General features: G+C 44.4%; 1 protein-coding gene across 3 annotated transcripts in view; it reads right to left on the bottom strand.

Annotated features, from left to right (window-relative positions):
• Positions 618-27,377, bottom strand: part of XRRA1 (X-ray radiation resistance associated 1) — a 68,355-nt gene continuing 41,595 nt past the window's right edge. For 2 of the 3 annotated variants that reach the window (XM_018059344.1, XM_018059345.1), the window contains exons 10-19: positions 26,654-26,871; positions 20,137-20,177; positions 17,019-17,144; positions 7,351-7,444; positions 6,460-6,575; positions 3,410-3,751; positions 2,653-2,851; positions 1,786-1,901; positions 1,479-1,584; positions 618-1,090 (exon numbers count right to left, since the gene is read on the bottom strand). In XM_018059344.1, coding sequence (XP_017914833.1) covers positions 837-1,090; positions 1,479-1,584; positions 1,786-1,901; positions 2,653-2,851; positions 3,410-3,751; positions 6,460-6,575; positions 7,351-7,444; positions 17,019-17,144; positions 20,137-20,177; positions 26,654-26,871 — 1,612 coding nt within the window. In that variant the 3' untranslated portion in view covers positions 618-836. The remainder of the gene's footprint in view (positions 1,091-1,478; positions 1,585-1,785; positions 1,902-2,652; positions 2,852-3,409; positions 3,752-6,459; positions 6,576-7,350; positions 7,445-17,018; positions 17,145-20,136; positions 20,178-26,653; positions 26,872-27,377) is intronic. The other variant, XM_018059346.1, reaches the window with a different exon arrangement.

Here is a 27,377-nt window from a genome sequence, read left to right as displayed (position 1 = left end):
CTTTAGGCTGCTTTGACCAGCTTGCTTACCCTGCATCCAGGCTGACCCTGCACACTCCACAGTCCACAATCCAGTTTTAGAGTCATGTCCCCCTGTACTTGCACATGGGACTTTGGTTTATATCCTGGATTAGAAGACCTTGGGAAACTCCATGTAAGCCCTTCCCTCAACTTGTCCCAACTTTGTGGTGATATCCATCTAACAAGGAAATCCCCAATCCTCTTCTCCCTTCCATTTGCCATCACAGTGGAAGAGGCTACCCAACAGAGAGAGCCTCAAGGATTTCAAGGTCCTAGAGGCCTCAGTTTTGCACCTAAGCTCTGCTCCCAATACAGACACACACTATTGGACCTGTCCCCCGCCTCCCACACACACACACACACTTGGCTGTGGGCAAGTTAACCTCTCTGAGCCTTAAGATTCTGTGCTGCTTTTCTGTTTCGTCAACCATTTTGTGTCTCAGTGCTTACCCCAGCTCTGTGGGATTACACTGTTATCACCTGTGTGACTCGGGCAGGTTTCCCATGGGACTCTTAAGGATGTGTATCAGCTGGGGTTTCTTTCCCACAATAGAACAACCTGGCCCAGGCTCCAGAAAGGAATGAGGGCTACCTTGCTCTATGCACTCACTCTTTATTGCTGTTGGACAAGGTGCTGATTCCTGCTTGGCCCAGGAAGGGGAGGTCCTGACCAGCTCCCCACTCTCTGTGGCCAGCAAGCAAGGCTGAGCAGAGCTTGGAGACCTAAACCTGTCCCAAGGAGCGGTCAAGGGTGTGGCACCCTTGTGAAGGGTACAGGGCACAGGCTAGTTGGCACCCATGGCCCTGTGCACAGCCCTAGCCTTTCAAGTCACTGGCTGTGGGCTCCTGGTAGAATTCATCCATGAATTCGAGGAAGCGGCCCAACTGAGGCTGGCTCCCGCTCAGTGCCGGGCGGGCCTGGGGCGGTGCTGTGGTCCCAAACACTGACCGCAGCGAGCAGCGCACCAGCCGCCGGTAGCGTGCACGGAACTCCTTCAGCAGCTTTTTGGCCTCCAGGAACTGCTTCTGGTTCACCAGCCGCTGCTCTGTCCGCTGGCGCAGGACGGCTCCTATAGGGAGAAAAGCCAGGAGGGACACCCAGGTCACCTGGGGTCCCACCTATCCCTATGTGAGAGAGCAGCAGGGACTGGGTCCAGAGCTCCCCCATAAAGTGGGATGGAGTGGGAAGAGGATGTTGATGGTCCCTCCAGCTTGGGCACTAGAAGGCCAGAGGGATCGCCTTCTGAGTCTGTCTCAAGCCGTTGGAAACATGCTGTGACTTCAGGCAGCTCTCCGCTTCACTCAGCTCAGTTCCTCCATCTGCACACAGGAAGGTCGGGCAGATGCTCTAAAGGGCTCTTTCTGCTCTGACACAAGCCCTCTGCCTTATCCCAGCAGGGGAGTAAACGTCTAGACCTCAGAGCCTGGCTGATGAGGATGAGGGGTCCTGAGCCATACCTAGTGGCGCCTCTGTAATGTTCTGGGTGGCCCGCATGCGAATGAGGATGTCATCCAGCAGCTGGGCTCGAGTCTTCCGTTGGGGCGGAACAGGGATCCTCCGGGTCTGACAGGAGGTGAGAGAGCAGAGTGTTAGCACAGGCACAGACTTCCGTGGCCTCACCTCCTCATACAGTCACAACAACAGGCAGGGGAGAACTGGGGGCACTAGGGTAAAGTGTGGCTCTTGGAGGTTCCAAGTGACAGCCATTTATGTCCCTTAGGGTCCGCAGGGGCAGTTCACATGCACAGTGAGGTGGAGGCTTACCCGCTTCTCCTTGGGAACATAGTGTTTCTGCAGAGTATCCAGCCTGGGCTTGCTGGAGCGGTATACAAGCGGGTGTTTCAACATGTGCTGCAAGGCCTGTGCATTCTTCTGGATTCCTAGGTCAAAAGGACAAGGTCGAGTCAAGGCATATTCCCCTTCTCCTGGATGCCTCCCCTGACTTCTTCATTCCCCATTTCATAGCAGCCCTGGGTAAAAGGATGCGGGCGCCAAGAAGATCCTTTCTAGCCAAGAAGACACTGTTCCCATATCCTGGCCTGATCTGTTGTGGTGCCAGAGGTGCCATCATTCAGTGAATACTTGTATCACAGAACAAGTCCTAATGGAAAAACAGCACAAGAGTGGGGAAAGGTAACCCATTAACCTCGGAGGGTTACACTGCAGAGACTGACACCCACAGGAGCACAGCTGAGCACCAATACAAAACACATCATCCAAAACAAGGGGTGGGAGAAGATGCTGCCTCCCTTGTCTCAAACCAAACAGGGAGGATTCTGGATGTTCACTTTAGGGATTAACTGGGCTGGGGGAGGACCTGGGGAATCTGACTAGTCTGGGTGTTTATTCATTAAACCCTTCCTGGAGAGACTTCCAACCAAAGCAGTTAGGTCCAGAATGGCTGGAATCTCTGAACAGCTGTGATTCCCTCAAAGCCAGTGAAGTTCTGGCCAGGGGTCCTGACAAGTAGGGCTCTAGACCAGGACACTCCCAGGGGCCCTTTGACAGACATTCAGATGGAAAATAGCACCCTGGCCTGGAAAAGAGTGTTGGCACCAGCCTTGGCTTTGCCCTGACTTACTCTGGGTCATGGAGAGGGCTCCCTGCCCTAGAGACATTCTCCTCACATACCTTTTGGCTCAACGAAGGTGGGGTCAGGCTTGGCTGTCAGCAGCTCCTCATAGCCATGGTACTTCCTGGGGAAAGAGGCAGATGGGGGCTTCTTCTGAGTCCTCTTTGCCTCTCCGGGTGCTGTGGATGGTGGTCTTTGTTCTTTCTCCTTTGTCTCTGAATCATCCCTCCGGAAGATGGAGGAAGATAACCCACTGACCTGTGCCCAAGAAGGAAAAGAAAATGCATTCCATGAACACCTCTGACCTCTGTGTGGGTCCCCATGCTGGATCCTGTTAAGGGCAAGAAGCAAGTCTGGGGTGAGAGGCGGCAGACACGGAAACAGACACTGACTGTACACTGAGGTAAATGCTGTAACAGAGGGGAGCACAAGGGTGCTGGGTGAGCCTAGAGCAAGCTCTAAAACAGCCAAGGAGGCCAGGAAGCTGCCCGGAGGGATTGCTACCTTAGCCTGAGCTAAGTCTTGAAGAACCAGGAGAGCCATTCCCAGGCTGGGGTTGGGGAATGGTCTGCAAGTGATGAGAAAGGAGGACCGTGATTTGTCCCCATGGGCATCCCTACCAGTAACCTTGGATCAGTGGGGGGCTGCAAACTCCCAGAAGGGGCTGGCAGTCTCTGCCAAGGGTGCTGCTTTCTGGTTTCCAGATCTGCCCTGTGCTTAGTTCTAGTTGCCTTATCACAGTTCAGCCATCTAAGGATGGACAGGAACCCATGGGAGCTGGGAACAAGTGGGCGGGAGCAGGTGGGGTCCAGGCACCTGGGTCAAGAAGATGGACTCTGTGCTCTTGCTGTCCTCATCTGACAGGTGGTCTGGGCTGAGGCGGCCAGCAGCATCGCTCCGGTGGGATGTCTCCTCACTATGCACAGTGGAGTTGGAGCAAATGGGCGGCAGTGGCACGAAGGTCCGGTGGGGCATGGGAGGGCCCCCCAGGCCCTCGATAGGCATCTCTCGCTCCACAGAAATGGTTTTGGTGGCAGACGGCTCCTTAGTCAGCTCTGCCTCTGACTCCAGCATCTCCTTTGATGAAGACTTGGTCATCATGGATGGGTGAGGGAGAATCATAGGCTGCTTTGGCACCTTGGGAACTTGAGTTTTCACCTGTCACGGGAGAAGGGCTGAATTGGTCTGCTTCCTAGTCAGAATCTATCCTCCTGGACATAAGCAGCCTACGGCCAACCAGTATAGTGGTCAAAGCACTGGGGTAGGTCTCATGGGGAGGGAAGGGACAAAAATCACACTTAGGAGGCATCTACGATGTGCCTGGTACATGATATGTTACATTTTATTTACACCTCAAACTACCCAGTGAATAAATGTCCTCATTTTGTAAATAAGAAAACGGAGGCTCAGAGAGGTAAAATGACTTGTCCAAGGTCACAGAGTTATTCAGTGGCAGAGGCTCTGGGCCTCATTCTGGATCCCTGACTCTACCACTCTGCCCTTTAGTAGCTTCATTCCTCTGATCAAGGCATTCTGCAGTGCCCATGACTTTCCTCAGGGACTCCTAGGAGGGCCTGGGGGAGATGGCCCCACATTTTCTGGAAGATAGCAGCACCAGGCCCCTATCAGGGTGCCAGTCTCTGCACCTTATACAAAGACCTATAAGGCAAATCTCTCTCAGGGTTTAGACCCAAGGAAATAATTTCTTTCCCACTGAACTGCTCAGCTTTCTTAATTAGCAAAAGCCTGTCACCTCCCCTCTATGCCTCTGCTCATCTGCCAGGAGAGAGCCATGTGCCCAGCTTCCCTCCGCTGGGCTTAGTTCTGCTTCCCCTCCCTAGTTACCTGGTAGATTGCTTATTTTTTGTCAGAAGTCTTTCGTCTACTTACATCTGTACTTTGACAGGCCATGCAGTGCAGTGGAAAGGTCTCAAGCACAGTCTACCTTTTGAGCTCACACAAGGGGAAAACAGTCCCTGCCTGCCTATCTTGCAGAGTTTTCCCAAGTGAGATCTCAATGGTGTGCTCAAATGTGCCTGGTGAGCTAGGGAGTGGGAAGGATGACTATTTTATAAAATAAGGTTCTTTTTAAGAAAGTATTTCCTTTTCGAAATACATAAAATCTCAGTGTTTAGATTTGAAGCCTGAGGGACCCAGTCTTTTTTTCAGAACCCATGCCTCACAGTGGCCAAAACAAGTGCCATTATTTGCCAGCTGGTGGGGAAGGGGCCACATTGATTCCTCCCTCTCACAGGTTTGTGCTGGAGGAGTGCTGGGGATGTTCTTCCTTTATCCCACCACTTTATCTCCTGAGCAAAGATTGGATAATCTGACTGGCCAGAGGTTGAGAGTCACTGGGTTCTGTACGCTGGACTGCTGAGCATCCAGAGCAGGCCATGTTATCCTCCATCTGTGTTCTCACACAGAAGCCTCACACCGCTTTCTGGTTCCACGTTGCGTGGGTCCAGGCCTGCTCTGGCAGGTTCTCCATTTTCTCCCTATTCTGTCCAAGTCTCGTAGGAAGGAGCGCCAGCAACCTTGGTCTATATAACTGAGTAAAAGGCTGTACATCCAAACCCATCTCTGGGAGCACATTGGGGACATGCAGGCATCTCCAAGCTGCCTGCAGCCCACACCACACTCTCCGCGTAGCCCGTGCTGGAGGTCAGACAGGATTTACAGAGCACTGATTCGTTTCTCATTTGGCCACTGGTATGTGTGTTTATATTCCATTAGTTGGAATGATGGTGGTGCCCCTGGACCCCAACACTCCCTTTTAACAAGTAAGTTATTTCACCGCTCTGAGCCTGCTTCCTTGTCTGTGGTGAGGATTACGGGGGAGCACGTGTGCAAGTTCTCAGCATGGGTGCCCTGTACATGGGAGAGAGGATTATGTACTGAGCATCTGGCTCACCCCAATTCCGCCCCTCCCCAGCTGCCTGACGGGAAGGGAGGTAGTAGGACCCTTAGATAACGCAGCAGACGGGGGCAAAGATTATGGAAACCCTCTGGATTTCTATTGCTGGTTTTAAATGCTGCTCTGGTCCCCTGAAGGCTCAAGACAAGAGCTTGGCTGTACACAGGCAGATTCTACAGGGAGGGGCCTAGGGAATATCTTTATTTAACTTCTGGGGTCAACAATGCCTGGTCCAGCTTTTGGCTGTAGGAAGACAAAGTTCAGGAGGGAGAAGCATTTCACAGAAATTTCTGAAATCCTTTGGATGAAAGAGGGATCTTACTTTATGGCATCCCAGAAGTTAAGTCTGGACCACTAGCTAAGGGGAGGTACCGAGAGGGCGGACCGCTCTCCACACCAGGAAATGCTTCCCAAGAGTCAGGCAGGAGACGTGTATTCTAGGGCTGGCACAGCCATTCATGACCAGGGGTGACCGTAACTTGCACTGGTAGGGGGTTTGGGGAGTTAATGTATCAATTTCATCCAGTCTTCTCAGCAACTCAGAGGTTTTAGAGTTGAGAAGCTGATACTCAGTGGAAATTTTGTCCAAGTTTAGGCAGCTATGAGAAATGATGGCACCAGACTGACATGTGGGTCTTCTGACTGATCTCCCCCCACTTCTCCACAGTGTCTTTTTTGGACCTCAGTTCCTCTGGAAAATTAGGGGATCAGACTCAATGCCCTCCCATACCCCTCCCTACTCTGATTTTTGGGTCTCTGTCTGTCTTATCTCTCCTGGGTATATCTGTATGTCATACAGGGAGGGAAGGAGAAGACAAAACTGCTACTACAAACCTAATAAGGATCCCAGGTATTGTGGGTGGGAGTGGCTCTGCTGCCAGGCTGATCTGCAGCATTAGAATAGGCTCCACTCCCTCTGGGCTTGGGGGTCCTGCCTATGAAGCCTTACCTTCCGAGAGTCCTTCCGAGGCATCAATATATGATGCTTAGCCTTTACGATCTTCCTTCGAATTAAGCGGATTCCCAGCCGCTCCTGGAGGAAGCTTTTTAGCAGTGGTGGGACCCCTGGAGCCATGATGGGAAAATAAGATTATTCTGTTAGCTAACATTTACTGGGGGCTTCTATGTGCCAGGCACTGTTCATGTACATGTATAACCTTACTTAATTCTCACACCAGCCCTAGGAGGTAGAAACCTATGTTATGCCTATTTGACAGATGAGGAAACTGAGGCACAGAGAGGTTAAGGAATTTTCCTGAGGCAATGAAGACAGTGTAGAGCAGAGATTAGAATACCCTAGTGTCACTCCAGAGACCCAAGATTCTAAAATGCCTCCAGCTGCTGCGTCTTGGACGGTGGCTCCACTACTGACACGGCAGCTACTGTATACAGTGTGTTCTGGGAGGGGGAGGGCTCTGCAGTTCGGCTTCATGCGCCTCCCCAGCTGGGAAGTGGGGAGTGGGGTCACAGCAGACTTATCCCACAGAGCAGAGTGTCATTATGGAGCTCACGCAGGATCTAGATAATTCTGTATTGCATTCCCAGTGCTGCCTTTTTTTTTTTTTGCTGTGTGACTTTGGGTAGACTGTGATTCTCTGATCCTCAGTTTCATCTTCTGTGCATAAGGACAATAATGCCTGCTTCACAGGGTTGCTGTTGGGATGAGTCAGTGCAGAGCATGTGCTCAGCAGTGTCTGCTGTTTTCTATAGCCCCCAGTGCACTATGAAGCTTGTCCACCTGACACAGAGCAGAGCAGGGCTTGGCACTGAGGTAGGGATGAGGCTCTCCACATTGCTTCTTGGGGATTGGGTTCAGGGGGCAGGTTTGCAGGTACCATACCTCGTGTATGGGTCACCAGAGGGTTGTTGTGAAAGATGAGCTCACAGAGGGATGGGAAGAGAGCTACCGGTAGGATGGCATCTTCCTTTGCAATCTGTAAGGAATGCAGGAGAGCATCACATGGACACCACCCCGCACCTCTCCCCAACTGCTTCCAGGCCCTACAATGCAGGGCTGCATGCTTGCAAGGTCTGGGGTGGGAGTGGGGCTGGGGGAGTGAGGCTGCTGGGGACAGGACTTACTGCTGGGACTGTCTTGTCTCTGCAATTTCACCTGTTTGCACCCAGAATACCTGTGCCTCTCCTGGCCCAAATCTCACCATCACTGTTTCACACTGAAACCTAAGAATTTTTCCCCTTCTCCATATTGGATATGTAGCTTATACCAAGTATTGAGGATGTTGGTGTCAAAAATAAGAACAAATATATGTAGTACTTGTCTCACAAGAAGCCTGGAAATTTGGCAAGGCACTGACTTTGACTCCAGCATACAATTTGTCTGATACTTCCCCTTGCTCAGTGTGACCTCTACACATGCGTCAGTCTGTCAACAGCAGTGACAGTTCTTTCACTGTAGCCTGTCTGGGCACTGATCAAGGGAGGGCTAGGGGACAGGGGGTTGGGGGGACACGTGCATCAAAACGATTAGCTCAGCCAGTGTCCGGGGCCCGGAGGCCACTCTACCCCATGAGGCCAGCCTCTGAAGGGCAAAAAACACTCCTTGTTGAGAAGAATGGTGAGAACATCTGGGGACAACCTTGGGCCAGGTATCTGTTAGCAGTGAAATAGAGTCAGAGCGGTTGGGAGCAGGGCAGTGGCCTCTCAGATGCCTTGACACACTGGAAGGTGTTTAGTCAGATCTGGGGCCCACAGAGAGCACCAAGCGCCGGGAGTGGGTGGTAGCTCAGTCTGACTTCCTCTGGAGCCTCAATGGGTAGTGCCAGATGGCCCTGGGGCAATTACCTATTCAGTGCCTTTCATTTTGGTTCCTTCAGTCAACAAATATTTACTGAATGACTTTATGTACCAAGCTCTGGGCTGGGACTGAGAGAGAGATACAGTTCCTATCCTGGAGGAATAGTACCTGGTGCGAAATAAGCACTGAAGAAGAGTAACACAGAGAAGCATACATTTACAACAGTGACTAGTGCCGCAGGAGAGAGGCACAGGAAGCACCAGGGTGGCCTGAGCTAGTCACAGAGCTAAGAGGGGGCGCCCCTGAGATCCGAAGGACGGCAGGAGGCAATGAGTGAACGCAGCGGGGGATGCAGTACGTGTCAAAGAAACCTCTGTATTAGTCGAAACATTCCCTCTAGTTTCTGGGCATACAGCTAGACTGTTTCTTCTTGCCTGCTAGGCAGCTAGACGTGGGCCTATGACTCAGTCCTAGCCAATGCCACCTGCGTGGAAGTGATAAATGGGCAACGCCATTTCCAGGCACAGCCCATTCAAAACCTCCTGCAGGATCCTCTCCTCACTCAACTATCTTCCCACCAGTTGTGTGCATGCATGCTCAGTTGCCAAGTCGTGTCTGACTCTTTGCGACCCCCTGGATTGTAGCCTGCCAGCCTCCTCTGTCCATGGGATTTTCCAGGCAAGAGTACTGGAGTGGGTTGCCATTTCCTGCTCCTGGGGATCTTCCTGACCCAGGGATTGAACCTATGTCTCCTGCATCAGCAGGTGGATTCTTTACCACTGAGCCACCTGACCAGTTGCACAGGATTCAGCAAAGTTCTCTTAAGGTCCTATGGGATGACAGAGCTATGGCCAGAAGAGATCTGGATCTTTGAAGAATCACGTGAAAGGCCACCTACCAGCCAGGAATATCCACAATGGGTTTTGTAAAAGCAAGAAATACACTTTTGCGTTCATTGACATTTTAAGTTTGTCACAGCAGGTAGCATTACTTCCTCTAATGCAGAGAAGAAACATTTCATACAAAGAAGAATGTGTGAAAGATACCACAGCAAGGAGGAGAAACCCTGTTGGATGGACTTAAAGAAGGCTGCTGCTGCTGCTAACTCACTTCAGTCGTGTCCGACTCTGTGTGACCCCATAGACTAGTGTGACTAAAAGCAAAGAGAAAGGGTGGTTGGTGCAAAATGAGACTGGAGATGCAAGTATGGGCCAGACCAAAGTTTATTAAAGATGTTGGTCCATAGAGAACCTATTTGATGAATTTTTAGAAATATGAAGACCCAGGCTATTGCTTCAGGAGGGGGATCCAGATGACAGAGTAAAGAGGACATGGAGCTCACCTCCCCTCACCCCCCAAACACATCAAAACTATATCTACACATGGAACAATTTTCATGGAAAACATGGAATCTGGCAGACGAGCTCCTAAACCACCAAGGCTACAAGAGAGACTCCCACATAATCAGGCAGGGTGAGAAGAAAGGCACTTGGTCAGGACCTGTGTCCCTGGAAGGGGACTAAGAGGAAGAGGGAGATGGCGTGGTAGATACTATCCCAGGGAGTGAGTGGGTCAGGACACAGACAGGGTGTCCAGTCCTGGGGTCCTACACAGAAAGGGCAAACCCTGTGGCTGTTTGGAGAAATGCTGGGATGGGCTGGAGAAAGGCTGAAGCCTAGACTGCATTAGGGAGGAGGGGGTGGGTGCTGGCTCACCCCCAGACAGGGCAGGGGGTGGTCTACCCTAGCAGCTGCCGCCTTGCCACACTCAATCTGAGCTGAGTGAACACCCCAGGCCAGCAGTGGATCTAGGACAGTCAGGTTCTAGGAAAAGAATCCATTTAGGGAGGCAGAGGTGGTGCGGGGGGCCTGGTGGGCAATGGTGGCCACTGCTGGCACTTACACAGAAGCAGCCCAACTTCCTACAGCTTGAGCAGCGCTTCACTTCCTACAAGCACAATGCCGAGATTCCCAGTCCCAGCCTAGTGAAGGCGCCAGCCCTGCCCACTCTGTGCTACAACTGTGCACTAGATCTGGGCCAACCATAACGGGGGGAAAGATGCAACTTGGACTGCAGCTGAGCAGAACTGCAGACACCTACACAGGCACAGCGCTGGACCTCTGTAAAGCACAGGAGCCCCACTTACTTGTGCACGCCCCTCCTTCAGGGCAAAGGCCCCAGTGTGGGAGAAGGAAAACCACACACACTTTAAGGGAACAGAGTCAGCCTGAGTCAGACCCTCAAGGTTTCCACTGCCGCAACTAGGCAGCAGACCCTGGCGCTTGATAGAGTAGCCTCTGTCTCTGCTGGGAGTGCCAGCTAATCCAACACCAGCCACACCCTCTATCAAAGAGGCCAGCACCCCCTGAGCAAAGACCGGGCTGCTGTCCACCTCAGATCCAGCCCTCACCTCGAAGACACTGGGGACACCCAGCCAACATATGGTACTCCCACACAAAAAAAAATCCGTTCCAGACCAGGGATTGGCCAAGATGGTGGAGCAGAAAGACCCTGAGCTCACCTCTTCTCACAGGCACATCAAAATCACAACTATTTACAGAACGACCATTGATGACAAGGACCAGAACCTACCAGAAAAGAAACAGAATTAGCCTGCCAAATCTATTAAAATAGAAACAGCAATTTAGGCAAAATGAGGTGAAATAGGAACATGTTCCAGATGAAGGAACAAGGTAAAACCTCAGAAGAAAAACTAAGTGGATATAGGCGATCTGCCTGAGAAAGAGTTCAGGGTAACGATCAACAGGATGACCAGAGAACTCGGACAAAGAATGGATCCGGAGGAAAAGGCGGAAGTTTTTAAACAAAGAATTAGAGAGAATGCAATAACTGAAATGAGAAATACACTAGAAGGAACCATTTACTACCATTAACCCAGCAACTTTACTCCTGGATAAACATCTGAAAAAAAAAAAAACACAGTAATTTGAAAAGGTACATTCATCCCAATGTTCACAGCAGTGTTATTTACAGCCAAGATATGGAAGCAACCTAAGTGGCTATCAACAGATGAATGGACAAAGAAGACATGAATCATAGATATACACAATGGACTAATACTCAGCCATAAAAGAAAATCTTGCCATTTACAGCAACACAGATGGATTTGGGGAGTATTATTCTAAGTGAAATAAGTGCGATGGAAAAAGAAAATACTGTATGATATCTCTTATATGTGCAATCTAAAGAATACAGGAAATGAGTGAATAAGAAAGAAGCACACTTATAGATACAGAGAACAAACTAGCAGCGACCAGTAGGGAGAGGGAAGGGAGAAATATAGCTGTAGAGAAGAAAGACGTATAAACCCTTAAGTATGAAATAAGTTACAAGGATATACTGTACAACACAGGGAATATAGGCATTATTTTATAGTAGTTCAAATGAAGTACAACCTTTAAAAACTATGAATCACTATACTGTACACCTGTAACTTATATAATGGGCTGGAAAAAGCACGAGCTGGAATCAAGATTGCCAGGAGAAATATCAATAACCTCAGATATGCAGATGACACTACCCTTATGGCAGAAAGAGAAGAGGAACTAAAGAGCCTCTTGATGAAAGTGAAAGAGGAGAGTGAAAAAGTTGGCCTAAAGCTCAACATTCAGAAAATGAAGCTCATGGTATCTGGTCCCATCACTTCATGGAAAATAGATGGGGAAACAGTGGAAACAGTGTCAGACTTTATTTTGGGGGGTTCCAAAATCACTGCAGATGGTGACTGCAGCCATGAAATTAAAACACGCCTACTCCTTGGAAGGAAAGTTATGACCAACCTAGATAGCATATTCAAAAGCAGAGACATTACTTTGCCAACAAAGGTCCATCTAGTCAAGGCTATGGTTTTTCCTGTGGTCATGTATGGATGTGAGAATTGGACTGTGAAGAAAGCTGAGTGCCAAAGAATTGATGCTTTTGAACTGTGGTGTTGGAGAAGACTCTTGAGAGTCCCTGGGACTGCAAGGAGATCCAACCAGTCCATTCTAAAGGAGATCAGTCCTGGGTGTTCATTGGAAGGAGTGATGCTAAAGCTGAAACTCCAATACTTTGGCCACCTCATGCGAAGAGTTGACTCATTGGAAAAGACTCTGATGCTGGGAGGGATTGGGGGCAGGAGGAGAAGGGGACAACAGAGGATGAGATGGCTGGATGGCATCACTGACTCGAAGGACATGAGTTTGAGTAAACTCCAGGAGTTGGTGATGGACAGGGAGGCCTGGCGTGCTGCAATTCACGGGGTCACAAAGAGTCGGAGACGACTGAGTGACTAAACCGAACTGAACTTATATAACATTGTACAGTAAGCATACTTCAATTAAAAAATTTTTTTAAATCACACCCCCAAAATACCTAGGAATAAATTTAACCAAGGATATGAAAGACTTGTATTTGGAAAATTATAAAACTTTGATGAAGGAATTTAAAGATGATTCAGTGAAATGAAAAGATATCCCATGATATCTTATTATTATTAAATTGGACATACTACCCAAAACAATCTACAAATTTAATGAAATCTCTATCAAAATGCCTATTACTTTTTTCTGAAGACTAGAAGAAATAATACTAAAATTTATATGGAATCAAAAAAGACCCAGAATTGCCAAAGCAATCCTGAGGAAAAAGAACAAAGCTGGAGGTATAATCCTCTCATACTTCAGACTATACTATAAAGCTATGGTCATAAAAACCGTGTGGTGCTGACACAAAAACATGGACATCAATGGAACAGAATAAAGAGCTGTGAAATAAAGCCACACACCTACAGTTAATCCATGACAAAGAAGGCAAGAATATACACTGGAAAAGAGATGGTCTCCTTAACAAGTGATGCTGGGAAAACTGGACAGCTTCGTGTTAAAAAAAAAAAAAATTAGAACATTCTCTTGGGAATTCCCTGGCTGTGCAGTGTTTAGGACTCCATGCTTTTACTGCCAAGGGCCCAGGTTACTTAGACCCTGGTTGGAAAATTATGATCCCACAAACTGGATGCCATAACCAAAAAGAAAAAAAGAAGAACATTCTCTTACAATATATACAAAAATAAAACTCAAAACAGTCTCATCCCCTAAATTTAAGACCTGAAATCATTAAAGTCCTACAAGAACACAGGTAGAACACTCTGACATAAATTACAGCAATATTATTTTGCATTTTCTAAGGCCAAACAAAGAGCAGAAATAAACAGACGAAGTCTAATTAAACTTAAAAGCTTCACAGCAAAGGAAACCACTGATAAAACAGCAATCTGTGGAATGGAAGAAAATATTTGCAGATGATGCAACTGACAAGGGGTTAGTATCTAAAACAAACAGCTCATACAACTCATTATCAAAACTAAAACCAAATAATCCAATTGAAAAGTGGGCAGAAGGTTTTTTCCTTGCTTTCTGCCACTTTATTTTTTTAATTAAAGGATGATTGCTTTACAGAATGTTGTGGTTTTCTGTCATACAAGAATCAGCCATAGGTACACCCCACCCATGTCCCCTCCCTCCAGAACCTCCCTCCCCATCCCACCCTTATACTTTATCACAGAGCCCCTGTTTTGAGTTCCTTGAGTCATATAGCAAATTCTCACTGGCTATCTATTTTAATATGGTATTGTAAATTTCCATTTTACTCTCTCCATACATCTCACCCTCTCCCTCCTCTCCTTCTGCTATGTCCATAGGTGTGTTCTGTGTTTCTCCATTGCTGCCCTGAAGATAAATTCATCAGTAGCATCTTTCTAGACTCCATATATATGCATCAGTATATGATATTTATATTTCTCTTTCTGACTTACTTCACTCTGCATAACAGGCCCTAGGTTCATCCACCTCATTAGAACTGACTCACACGTGTTCTTTTTTTATGGCTGAGTAGTATTCCATTGAACATATTTACCACAGTTTCTTTATCCACTCAGCTGTTGAAGGATATCTAGGTTGCTTCCATGTTCTAGCTACTGTAAATAGTACTTGGGCAGAAGATTTTAATAGACATTTTCCCAAAGATATACAAAAGCCCAAAGGTCACATGAAATATGCTCAACATCACTAATTATTAGAGAAATGCAAATCAAAATCACAATGAAATATCACCTCACATTGTCAGAATGGCTATCATCAAAAAGTCTACTAACAACAAATGTTGGAGAAGATGTGGAGAAAGGGAAACCTTTTATACTGTTGGAGGGAATGTAAATTGGTGGTATTACTTGGCCATAAAGAAAATGAAATACTGCCATTTGCAGCTACATGGATGGACCTAGGAAATATGCTTAGTGAAGTAAGTCAGAGGAAGACAAATACTATATAATATCACTTATACTGGAATCTAAAAAATAATAATAATGAAAGTCAATGTATATGCAAAACAGAAAGTCTCACAGATACAGAAAACAAACTTCTAGTTACCAAAGGGGAGAAGGAAGCAGGGAAAACTAGGGTTATGGGACTAAGAGATATAAACTATTATATACAAAATAGATAGGCAACAAGGATATACTATGTAGCACAGGGAATTATACTCATTATCTTGTAATAACCTATAACGGAATATGATCTGCAAAAATACTGAATCACTATGCTGTACACCTAAAATTAACATAATATTTTAATTCAATTCCATAAAAAAATATGAAGACCTAAATTGGACAAGACTAGGAAATGGATTAGATGTGTGTGGGGAGGAGGGATGTACAGGAGAGAGAAGTATCAAAGATGACAACCAGGGTTTGGCTCAAGCAGCTGAATGGAGTCAACAGCTCAAGTAACTCAGCTATTGACTAAGATACAGAACAATGGAAGAACATTCAAATTTGAATTGGTAAGATCATTAATTCACTTTGGATATGTCTACTTTGGAGGTGCCTTTTAGACTTCCAAGTAGAAATTCACGTAGGTCTGGGGTACAATAAGGAGTTAAAAGTTTATAAGGCACTGGTCATAGGCAATGGATCTGTGAAGCCAGTCTCAGGAGAAAATACAGAGGAAGAGGAGAAGGAGATTCAGAGTAGACCTTGAAGAATTCTGAAATTTGATCATCTAGACCAGAGGTCAGCAAACTTTTTCTGTCAAAGGCCAGATAATAAATGTTTTAGGCTCTGCAGGCCATTCAACCTCCATTGCAACTACTCAACTTCGCTGTTGTAGCAACCACACTAACTTTTTATAGAACACTATCCCCCCAAAATGCAGAATATACATTTTTTCCCCTAAGTGCACACAGAACATTCACCAACCTAGAATATAGGGTGGACCATAAAATAAGCTTAAATACATTTCAGAAGGATGAAATCTTACAGATTACGTTATCTGACTACAACAGAATTAAATTAGAACTCAACAAGTATAAGTTATCTGGAAGAGCCCCATATATTTGGAAGTTAAACCACTCACTTCTAAACAAACCATAGGTCAAAGAAGAAATCACAAAAAAATTTAAAATGTTTTAATTGAATGAAAATCAAAACACAAAATTTATTGAATGCAGTTCCAACAGTGCTTAAAGAAGATATTTATAGTTGCTTATATTAAAAAGAAGAAAGGTCTACATCAACATCTAAAATTACACTACTTAGGAATCTAGGAAAAAGAAGAGTCAATTAAACTCATTGTAAGTAGGAGAGAAAGAAAATTATAAGCAAAAATCAATGAAATAGTAGACAGACAATAGAGAGATCCAAAGAAAGCAGTAGCTAATTATTTTTTTAAGTCAATAAAAGGGTAACTTCTATTCTGGATCAATAAATAGAAAAGATGAAAATTAACAGTTTCAAGAACAATAGGATAATCCATAATATTGATACATCTATGGTCCACTGATTTTTGACAAGGGTGAGCAGACCATTCAATGGCAAAAGAACAGTCTTTTCAATAAAAGGTGTTGAGAAAATTGCATATCCACATACAAAAGAATAAAACTGGACCCCTACCTCACACCATATATAAAGATTAGCTCAAAATGGATCAAAGACCTAAATGTTATGACTAAAATTATAACTCTTGGAGGAAAATACCTGGGGAGTTTGGCTGTACTAACTGCTTGCCTCAGGAGCAACGTAAGCCAGGTTTCTTAAAAGTTGCTGGCATTTCACACCTGAGTAGGGCTCAATTAGTGGGGCTTACAGGAAGTTTTACAGGACATGGAAAAACATGTTAACATAAAACTTGTCAATGAAACACATATTAAATCTGTTCTATGGACTTTACATCTGCTGTTCTCTTTGGTTTAAACATATCTCAAGTCACTCAACCCTCAATCTTCACCTCACTAAGCTCCCTGATTTCCATCTCAGCTTAAACACCACTCTCAAGAGTACCTTCCCTGGTCCCAAATATGAGATGAGACCTACTCTTCACATACTTCATAGCACTGTGAATGTCTTTGCAACACTGGGCATGTTTATACTGAGATTATTTGTTCACTCTCAGTCTTCCTTGTAGGTGACGAGCTCTGCAAGAGCAGAGGTCAAATCTCTTCATGCAATTGTATCCCCAGTGCCCAGCACAGAGCCTGGCACATGGTGAGTGGTAAATCAATACCTGTGACTGAATCAATGGACTCCTGCCTCTGCCTTCTTGCCTTCTGTTTCCTCAACCCTGAGAACCCTTACCCTGAGAATTCCTGAACCTGCATTCTGCCAATGCAGGGAATGGGAGGGCTGGCTTTCGGGCCAGAGCAATTCACACCCCACCCTCCCATCTGCTCCTGGGGAAAGAGGTAGAGAAGCCAAGAGTCACCTTGTTGTAGGCCAGGCTAAGGTATCTCAGCTCTGGGAAGGGTGGGGCCAGCGTCTGGTTCCTTGCCTTCAGTGACTTCACAGGAAGAATCTCGAATATGGGCGGAAGCGCACATACCTTGGTCGTCTTAGAAGGAAAAGAGTCAAAGTCAAAGCACCCTGGTGATAAAGAAGTGGACCAACAGACCCTTCCTAGTGAAGGTGGTGGAAAGAATGACCATTCCAGAGGGGCTGGCCCAAAGGAGGCTTCTGGGGTCATAAGGGGGGGATGTCACCAAGGGCCTAGAGTTCTAGCTCCAAGTTCTCTGATGTCACATAGTTAGTTCGTTCTCTGGTACCCAAAGTTCCAGTCTCAAGTTCTCTGAAGCCAAAGGATGACATAGCAGCAGTGCAGACAGCAGAAGCTCCCTGCTCACCTCCCACTTTCTGCCCTATAGTGGCTTATCCTGAACTTGCCCTTCTATACAGTTGGGTTAAGATTTCTCTAGAAAGCAAAAGGGCAGGTGCATGCTTGCATCATTAAGGGGACTCTTCCTAGTGAGGAGACAGAGCAGGAGTGAGCTGAGCCTTGAACTATTGCTCTGATGCACTCATCCAATCCTACAGTGGAGGGTTCTTCATTCCAGGATAAAACAGCAGCTAAGTCCTGGATGATGATCAAGTTGAAAATGGAAGTTGCTGGATTAACTATGCCAAACTCAGTTTACTTGCTGATTCCTTGAGTTAGATGGAGCCAAAGGAAATCACAGGGTAGATGCTGGACTAATGAGTGGCTTCAGATGAACTTGATTCATCTAGGTGCCATTAACTGCTGTGTAGTCTTGAGCAAGTCACTTATATTTCACCTGCTCATTCAATGACTATTTGTGGAGCACCTACTTTGGGCCAAGTATTTTGTTTCTTCCTGGGCTCCACCTTGTACAGCCACAAGTGGATGAGTCATGAGTGAGAGTAAAATGAAAACCAGTGATGGGGCTTGGGAACTCTCCTCTCAGGGGAATCGGAATGCAGTCTCCCAGAGGCTGGAGGGGAAGGTGGTGGCAGTCTGTTAAGGCATCTCCTCAGCTGTGCCATTCCCGATCTGGAGGGAGGCCATGTGAGCCAAAGAGGGTAAGTCAGACTGAAGCACACAGAAGAAAACACCAGCCAGGCTTGGGAGTTATCTAGCCCTATCCAGGGCCAGGAAGGTCCTGACCTGAGGGCATGACTGGCTCTGCTGGGGTCACAGAGGGCCCTGTCTTGGAGGGGGATGTATTTGATGTTGATAGAGGGGCCACTAAAAGTTCCATCCATTCAAATCACTCTGTATTCTCAGATGGCACACAACTGGGACTTGAGCACTAAGCAACCTGCCAATAATCTCTGGCTTCTATGGCCACAAGCCCTTCTATCCATTAGGCACAACTTTATGCAGAGTGACCTGGCTGCTCCTCCCATTCAGACCTGGAGTCTGTATCTCTAATCCTTTGAAACCAGACTGGCTGCTGCACAATAAAGAATTTGTCTGGTCTTTGTCCTGGGTTTTTGGCAGTGAGCTTCTAAAACCCTTGGAATCTGCAGAGTGATAGGAATGTCTTTGTTATTCATAACCCCTTGGATCATACCTGAGTTCACACTAATGAGATGACTTAGGATGGGGGCTGGCCATACTATAAAGACAACCATGTGATCAGAGGACTGGGGTTTGAGCCAGCCTTACCTCTGGGGAGGCGAGAGGGGCTAGAGATCGAGTGCAATCATGTAGCTAATGGTTCTATCAATTATGGCCATGCAATGAAACTCCAATGAAAGTCCTGGCCACTGAGGCTCTGGTGAGCTACCTGGCTGGTGAACCCATCAGCTGTGCTGGGAGTGTGTCACAAATTCATTCCACAGTGAGAGGGCAAAGAGGCTCTCTGTTTCGAGCCCTCCCAGCCCTCACTGTGCATCTTTTCATTTGGCTGGTCCTGATCTGCACCCTTTATAGTCAATTTGTAATCAGAAGTATAATGGTCTCCTGAGTTCTATGAGTCATTCTAGCAAATTACTGAACCTGAGGGGATCGTGGCAGCTGTAGAATTTATTGCCATTACAAATAGCCCAGGAACCCCACCACTTGCAACTAGTGCCTAAAGTGAGGGCAGTCTTGTTGGGGACTCTGCTCTTGTGGGCTTATGCTAGCATCAGAATTGCACTGCAGTATTATATTGGCCTATGACTTGCTTTGATCAACAGAGAACGCTGTTGCCTGAATTTCAGAACCTTGCTCTTGGAAGTCTAATGCCACCATGCTGCAAAGAAGTCCAGGATGAAAAGATAACATACAGATGACAAGTCCTGCCAGCTGTCTATGAGTCCAGCTCCCAGATAACCTGCCAGCTACAGGAATGCGCCCTAGCTAAACACCAGTAGAACCACCTAACCAACCCAAATAATTGTGAGAAATAATAAATTGCCATTGTTTGAAGTCAACAACTGTGTTGGCTTGTTAAGCGGCAATAATATAGCAATTGATATAATTTCTCACCCAGTTGCATCTGTGGGGAGGGGGTATACTGAGTTGTGACCCAAGGATGTAGGTTGCCTATCTGCATAATGGTACTTCTTACTATAAATTAGTAAATGAATAAATAGATAAATATTAGTGTGTCAGTCTTCTTGCACTTGCTTAGTGAGTATCTACCCTGAGAAAAAAGACAATTTTCTGTGCTGACAAAAATCAAGTGTCTAAGCCTGTGACACCAAGGATTAGATCCCAGATGGCAGTGTGTTTGGCCAGGATCGCTCTAGCTTTGTGGTGAGGGTTCTTGTTAAGGAACTACTCGGCTTCATCCTAGTGGCAGCCTCAGTTCAATGCCAGCTTGATCACTTGAGGCAGGAATCATCCCCACTGAAGAACAATGGAAGCTGGTCTGTGGGTTGTGCGAGGCCTGGGACCTGTCGGTTGAGTCCCCTGCTATATCTCCACAGGCCAGCATAGCACCTGGCACATGGTCAGGACTCAGGAAATATGTGTTCAGTGAATGGGCTTCCTCAGTGTTATATATGCAAATGCCTCTCATGGCTCCATCAACTTATTTTTGTTTACTAAAACTAATGTTCTAATGCAAGGACACAAATATAAAGTAGGCATTTCCTACCTCTGAGGTTGAAAATCCAGGATAAGATGAGAACACGACCTCTGAAATATAAGAGAAAAGAATGGAGATTGGTGAGAGCACTAACTGACCCCCAGGAGGCCAGGGTCTGCGTCTGCCACCCACTGTGTGCAGCAGAGTATCTCCCGGAAGGGGTACTCCTTGGTCCTAAGCTTCAGTGCTAACTAGGAACAGGAGCCAGCTGTGACATGCATCGGGTGTTATGCCCTTTGTGCTTGGAATAAAATTCAAACTCCTTGGCTAGGCTTTGGAGATCCTGCCTGATGAACTCTGATTGCCTCTGCCTACTCCTCCAGTCTTATCTCATGCTACCCTGGCCCTCACTCACTATATATCAGCCACACTAATCTTCTTCCTGACTTTGTACCATGCAAGCTCTTGGGAGCCTCAGAACTACAGGGCAGTCAGTATTGGTCAGAAGGAAAACCAACTGTTTTAGAAGAGAAAAATGGACATAAAAGATATTCTGTCAGAGGATTTGAAAATACTATTTGTTATATTAGTAAAATAGAATGCGTTAAGACAGTGAATTCAGGAGAGACAAGTGAGAAGGAGGCTGCAGAGTGATATCATTCTCGAAATCATCAAAGAGGAGCCAATAAAGAGCTGAGTTCAACCTAATAAAGCAAAGCATCTGCTGGGTCTGGATCCTATGCAGGGACCACTCACCTTTGCCCTGACTAATGGGACCCCTTCCACATGTTAATGATACTGTATTGAGAAGGTTACGTTAAAATGAAATAAGCAATAATATGGGTGGAACACCATGTGGCAAGAACAACTCCGATGACAAGGGTCTGAAAGGAATCTGTGAAAGGTCTGTGCAAGGAAAAAAGTAGGAGTTAGCTAAAGGATGAGCCATGGTCATAAGTATGGGTGCTAAGCAGTGATCTTCTGGGGAGATAGAGAGCCCCCATATCTAGGAAGATGAACTGAGGTACACTCTATCTGAACTCAGGTCCTGGCCCTTCCCACAGTTACAAGAAAGAACTCCAGAAACCAGAACCTGGGTTCTAAGGTTCAGACTGGGAACCGTTCAAAAGATGTACAGTCAGGCACTTCCTAATATTTGAGGAAAATTAGCACCATGAAAGAAAGTTATGAAATATAAAAGAAGAACCAGCATCTGAAAAAAAAGAGAGGTCATTTAACCAAAAGAATAAAAACTTTAAATAGAATAATTAATGTCTTCTAAGGAATTCAAAAGACTATTTCATTTTAAGACAAAATTAGGTCATTATGGAAGAGACACTGTTACTAATTTTGTAATTTTAAAGTATGATAATCAAAAGATTTAATAAATGTCTTGTACAGAAGAAAAGGTCCATCTGAGGAGCTAATTCATAAAACAGAGAACGGGATGAAGGATAATACAAATTTTCCAAGATAAAGGAAACTATCTTGGAAAGAACAAAGTACCTAACAAAATAACAAAAAAGAACCGCATACCCAGAAGCACCTTAGTCAAATTTCCAAAGGAAAAAAGGGAAATCTTATTCCAGGAAGTAAAAATAGGTTTCCTATAAAGGGATGGGAATCAGATTGGTATCAGACTTCTCATGGTAACAATGAATTTAGAAGGCAATCAAGTAATATCTTCAAAGTTCTCAGGAAAAATTATTTTAAGGCTACAGTTCTCTATTCGGTGAGCTAGCATTCAAGCATCATAACAAAAAAAAAAAAAGGTAATCTGGGATATTTTATGGGCTGAGAAAAATCTATTATATGCAAACCCTCTTTGAAAAAATCAACTCAAACAGCAAAATGAAAAGCAATACAGCATAGGAAACTATCTTTGTGACCATGAGAAAGGGAGATACTTAAACAAGAACCCAAAGGCATAAGCCATATGATAAAATTGCACCGGTTTCATGTGATGGACTGAACTGTGTTATCCCCCATCACCTCCCTAATTCATATGTTGTAGTCCTAACCCCCTAGTACCTCAGAATGAGACTGTATTTGGAAACAGCATCTTTAAAAAAGTAACTGAGGTTAATAAGCTCATTAGGATAGACCCTAATTCAATATGAAGGTTCTCCTTGTAAGAAGAGAAGATTAGGACATAGACAATTCAGAGAGATGACCAAATGAGGATAGAGGAAGAAGGCAGCCTTCTATAAGGCAAAGAGAGGCTGAAAAAGAAGCTAAATCGGCTAACACCTTGATCTTGGACTTCTAGCCTCCAGAACCATGAGAAAATAAATATCTGTGGTTTAAGCCAAACAGTGTGTGGTATTCTGGCAGTCTTAGGAAACTAATATACTTGGGTAAATCAAACTTCAGAATTTCTCTTCAAAATGTCATCTCTACCATTGCAGATGAAATAAACAGTCAGGTGATTACAAAATAAAAGAAGAAATAGAAAATATTAAAACTATCAAGGGATATGAAATAGCAATTCATAAAAGCTGAAAACTAAATAAATGAAGAAATGCTTAACATCACCAATATTTATAAAATAGAAATTAAAACAATGAAATATCACTTTATACCTACCAAAATAACAAAACTTAGAGCAATTAAAAAGCTTGGAAATATCAAGTGTAGGCAAGGTTGTAAGGAAACAGGAACTCTGATGTTCTTCAAGTATGAGTGTACACTAGAGCCACCATTTATTTAAATTATGTATGCATATACTCTGTGATCCAACAAACTCACTCCTAGGTAAATATTCCAGAAAAACTCTGGCCAGGGGTATATGCAAGAAACATATACAAGGTTAGGTGACATAGGTGTCCATTAGCAAGGGAATAGATGAATAAAGTGCAGTTAGAGCACAGTGTGGAATATTGTGTATTAGATAAAAGGAAGAACTGGATGGGCATATAGCAATAAGAAAAACCTTAAAAAGAGTGCTGAGTGGAAAGAAAATTAACAGAATGGGCTCAACAGCATATTACCACTATGTAAACTAAAAAAACACATTACACACAAACTAATATATTTTACAAAGATATATCCATATATCCAGGAAAATATACTCAGCACAAAAACAGATACTTATATGAAAATGGGAAATGGTAGGAGGGATTAAGAATGAAGGAGAAAAAATAAAATAGGGCAAGGGAAACTTTATAAAGACTAACAATTAAAGTGCTGGGCTTCTCTGGTGGTCTGGTGGTTAAGAATCCACCTTGCAACACAGGGGACACCAGTTCAGTCCCTGGTCTGGGAGGATCCCACATGCCGTGGAGCAACTAAGCCTGTGTGCCACAACTACTGAGCCCGCACTCTGCAACACGAGAAGCAACAACAGTAAGAAGCCCACATACCACAATTGGAGAAGAGCCCACATGCAGCCATGAAGACCCAGCAAAGACCCTGAGAAAACCATAATTGAAAAAGACACATATATCCCAATGTTCGGGGCTTTCCAGTTGGCTCAGTGGTAAAGAATCCACCTGCCAGTGGTAAAGAATTGGACCAAAGGAGATTCGGGTTCAATCCCTGGGTTGGGAAGATCCCCAGAAGAAGGAAATGTCAACCCACTCCTGTATGCTTTGCCTGGGAAATTCTATGGACAAAGAAGTCTGACAAGCCACAGTCCATGGGGTTGCAGAGTCAGATATGACTTAACGACTAAAACAAACACACACACCTGATGTCTTCTGCACTACTTACAATAGCCAGGACATAGAAGCAATCTACAGGTCCATCAACAGAGGAATGGATAAAACAGTTGTAGTACATATATACAATGGAATATTACTCAGCCATAAAAAGGAACAAATTTGACTCAGCTCTAGTGAGGTGGATGAACACAGAGCCTATTACACAGAATAAAGTAAGTCAGAAAGAGAAAAACAAATATCACATATTAACACACACACATATATATAAAATATAGAAAAGTATTACTGATGATTCTATTTGTAGGGCAGTAAGAGAGATGCAGACATAGAGAACAGATGTGGTGACTCAAATCAATGTGATACATGAAGAAATGACAATACCCACAAGATCACCTCAACAGATGCAGAAAAAGCATTTGATAAAATTCAACATTCATTCATGATAAAAAAAAAAAAACTCTTGCCAAAGTGGGTACAGAGAGAACATATCTCAACATAATTAAAGCTATTTATGACAAACTACAGCCAACATAATACTCAACTGTGAAAAGCTGAAAGCTTTTCAGCTAAAATCTAGAACAAGACAAGGACTCCCACTCTTACCACTTTTATTCAGCATGGTATTGGAAGTTCTAGCCACAGCAATCAGACAAGAAAAAGAAATACAAGGTATCTAAACTGAAAGGGAAGAGGTAAAATTGTCATATATGCAGATAACATTATACTATATATATATATATAACCCTAAAGACTCCACACAAAACTACTAGAGTTGATAAATGAGTTCAGCAAGGTAGCAGGATACAAGATTTAACACATAGAAGGCTTCCCTGGTGGCTCAGTGGTAAAAATTCCACCTGCCAATGCAGGAGACACAGGTTTGATCCTGATCTGGGAAGCTCCCATGTGCCGCAGAGCAACTAAGCCCATTCACCACAGCTATTGAGCCTGTGCTCTAGAGTCTGGGAGCCTCAATTATTGAGCCCAGGTGCCGCAACTACTGAAGCCTGAGCACCCTAGAGCCCATGTTCTGCAACAAGAGAAGTCACTGCAGTGAGAGCCTGTGCACCACAACTAGAGAATGGCCCCTGCTTGCCAAAACTAGAGAAAGCTCACACAAGCAATGAAGACCTAGCACAGCCATAAATAAATAAATAAAATTTTAAAAACAATTAAGATACACTTGTAGTTCTTTACACTAACAAAGAAATATAAGAAAGAGAAAGTAAAAAAAAAAATTCCTTTCAAAATTGAAACCAAAAAGAATAAAATACTTAGGAATAAACCTGACCAAGGAGGTGAAAGACTTATATATTGAGAACTGTAAAACATTGATAAAGGAAATGAAGATGATTTAAAGAAATAGTAAGATATACCACACACTGGATTGGAAGAATTAATATTATTAAAATGGCCACACTATCCAAAGTAATCTACAGTTTAATGCAATCAATTTACCAGTGACATTTTTTACAGAACTAGAACATTCCTTCATTTCGCCAAAGAAGACATACAAATGGGCCAACAGACACATGAAAAGATGCTCAACATTGCTAATCACTGGACAAATGCAAATCAAAACTATAATGAAGTATCATCTCACACAGATCAGAAGGACCATCAACTAAAAGTCTACAAATAATAAATGTAGGAGCAGGTGTGGAGAAAAGGGAACCCTTGTACACTGTTAGTGGCAATGTAAATTGATGAAGCTGCGATGGAAAACAGTATGGATGTTGTTTAAAAAACTAAAAATAGAGTTACCATATGATTCAGCAACCCCACTCTTGGGCATATACCCAGAAAAGATGAAAACACTAATTTCAAATGAAACATGTAACCCCACAATGTTCAGAGCAGCACTATATATGACAGCCAATACATGGAAGCAACCTAAGTGTCAATCAGTAGATGAATGGATAAAGAAGATGTGATACACACACAATGGAATATTACTCAGCCATATAAAAGAGTGAAATAATACCATCTGTGGCAACATGCATGGACCTCGAGATTATCACACCAAGTGAAGTCATACAGAGAAAGACAGATATCATATGATATCATTTATATGTAGAACTTAAAAAATAGTACAAATGAACTTATTTATGAAACCGGAAAACTCACATGGAAAACAAACTTATGGTTACCAAAGGGGAAGAAAGAGGAAGCATAATTAGAGTATGGAATCAACAGATGCATACCACTATATACAAAACAGATAAACAACAAGGATTTACTGTATAGTACAGGGAACTATTTTCAAAGTCTTGTAATAAATGACGGTGGAAAAGAATCGAAAAAATATAAACATATACATATAAATGTATAACTAAATCACTCGGCTGCACACCTCAAACTAAAAAGCTTCTGCACAGCAAAGGGAACCATGAACAAAATGAAAATACAACCTAATGAAGGAGAGAAAATATTTTTAATTACTGTATCTGGACAAGGGATTCCTATCCAAAAATTAATTTTTTTTAAACTCAAAACTCAATAGCAAAAAAATAAACAATCAAGAGGATATGAATAGGTATCTTTCCAAAGAAGACATGCAAATGGACAAGCAAGGAAGGACAAGCAAGCAGGCCCAGGATGGGGAAGAGAGGATGGAAGGAGCCCAAGTCCCTTGAGAATGCCAATGCACCCCAGAATTAACCATCACTGGAAAGCCTTACTTCTAGCCTCTTACTATTTGAGATTTAAAAAAAAAAATCCATTTATACCTGGGTTGTAAAAACATCTTGACTGATAGAACAGGTAGGAAGTTACTAAAATATTTCATGTGAGACCACAATCTCCCCAGACCCAGCAGCTGAGAAGCAGGAGCTCCCCAGGGAGCCATAGACTTTCAGAATCAATTCCTGGAAGCTTATTCACACCATGGGTCAAGAGTCTCTTTAACAAGAGGTATCACTAACCTGTCCGGTCAACATCCTTTTTCATGGGCAGTATAGTATAATCCGGCTGGTCATCTGAGGCCTCATAGATCCACGACTTGGGCTGCAGCATGGATTGGGGCTGTTTCCGGGGACTCCCCCTGCCTCCAACCCAATCTCCAGACCCATCTCGGAGCTGAACCTGCTGTAGGTACGGGATCCGGAAAATCTTGTTTTGGTCCAGGCTTAACTTCTTCAGTCTTTAATTAAGGAAAGTGAATACAGAATCACAGCAGTAATGATACCTCAGGGACATTTACCAAGCAACTTTAGGGAATGAACATGGAATCAGTCTTGGACACTTACTCCTCCTCTGTGACCTTGAGCCAATGATTTACCCTCTCTGGGTCTCAATATCCCTACCTCTAAAATGGAGGTAGCATTTATTAACCTTTTGAGGTTCTTGTGAGGATTAAATGACAAAATATGTAAATAATGTGGCACAAAGTAGTGTTCAGTAAATAGCATTTGAACCCCAAGTAAAATTTCCAGAGATCCAAAACTTAATCATTTAAAGGCCAGCATTTCATTGCTTTAACCAAATACAGTCAGGCCTCCACAATTATGGGTTCTATGTTGGTTGAATCTCTGGATGTATAGAGGGCTTTCTATAGATGGAACTCAAGAGTTTAACTTTTCTGATTCTCAGTCTTTTTTCTTTTATTCCATCTCCTCTCTTAGGGCTAGGATCTCGTTTCTGATAACA

This window comes from Capra hircus, chromosome 15 (genome assembly GCF_001704415.2).
Source record: "Capra hircus breed San Clemente chromosome 15, ASM170441v1, whole genome shotgun sequence".
NCBI lineage: Eukaryota > Metazoa > Chordata > Mammalia > Artiodactyla > Bovidae > Capra > Capra hircus.
Note: the sequence above shows the minus strand (reverse complement) of the source record. Positions and strands in the feature narration are given on the sequence as shown.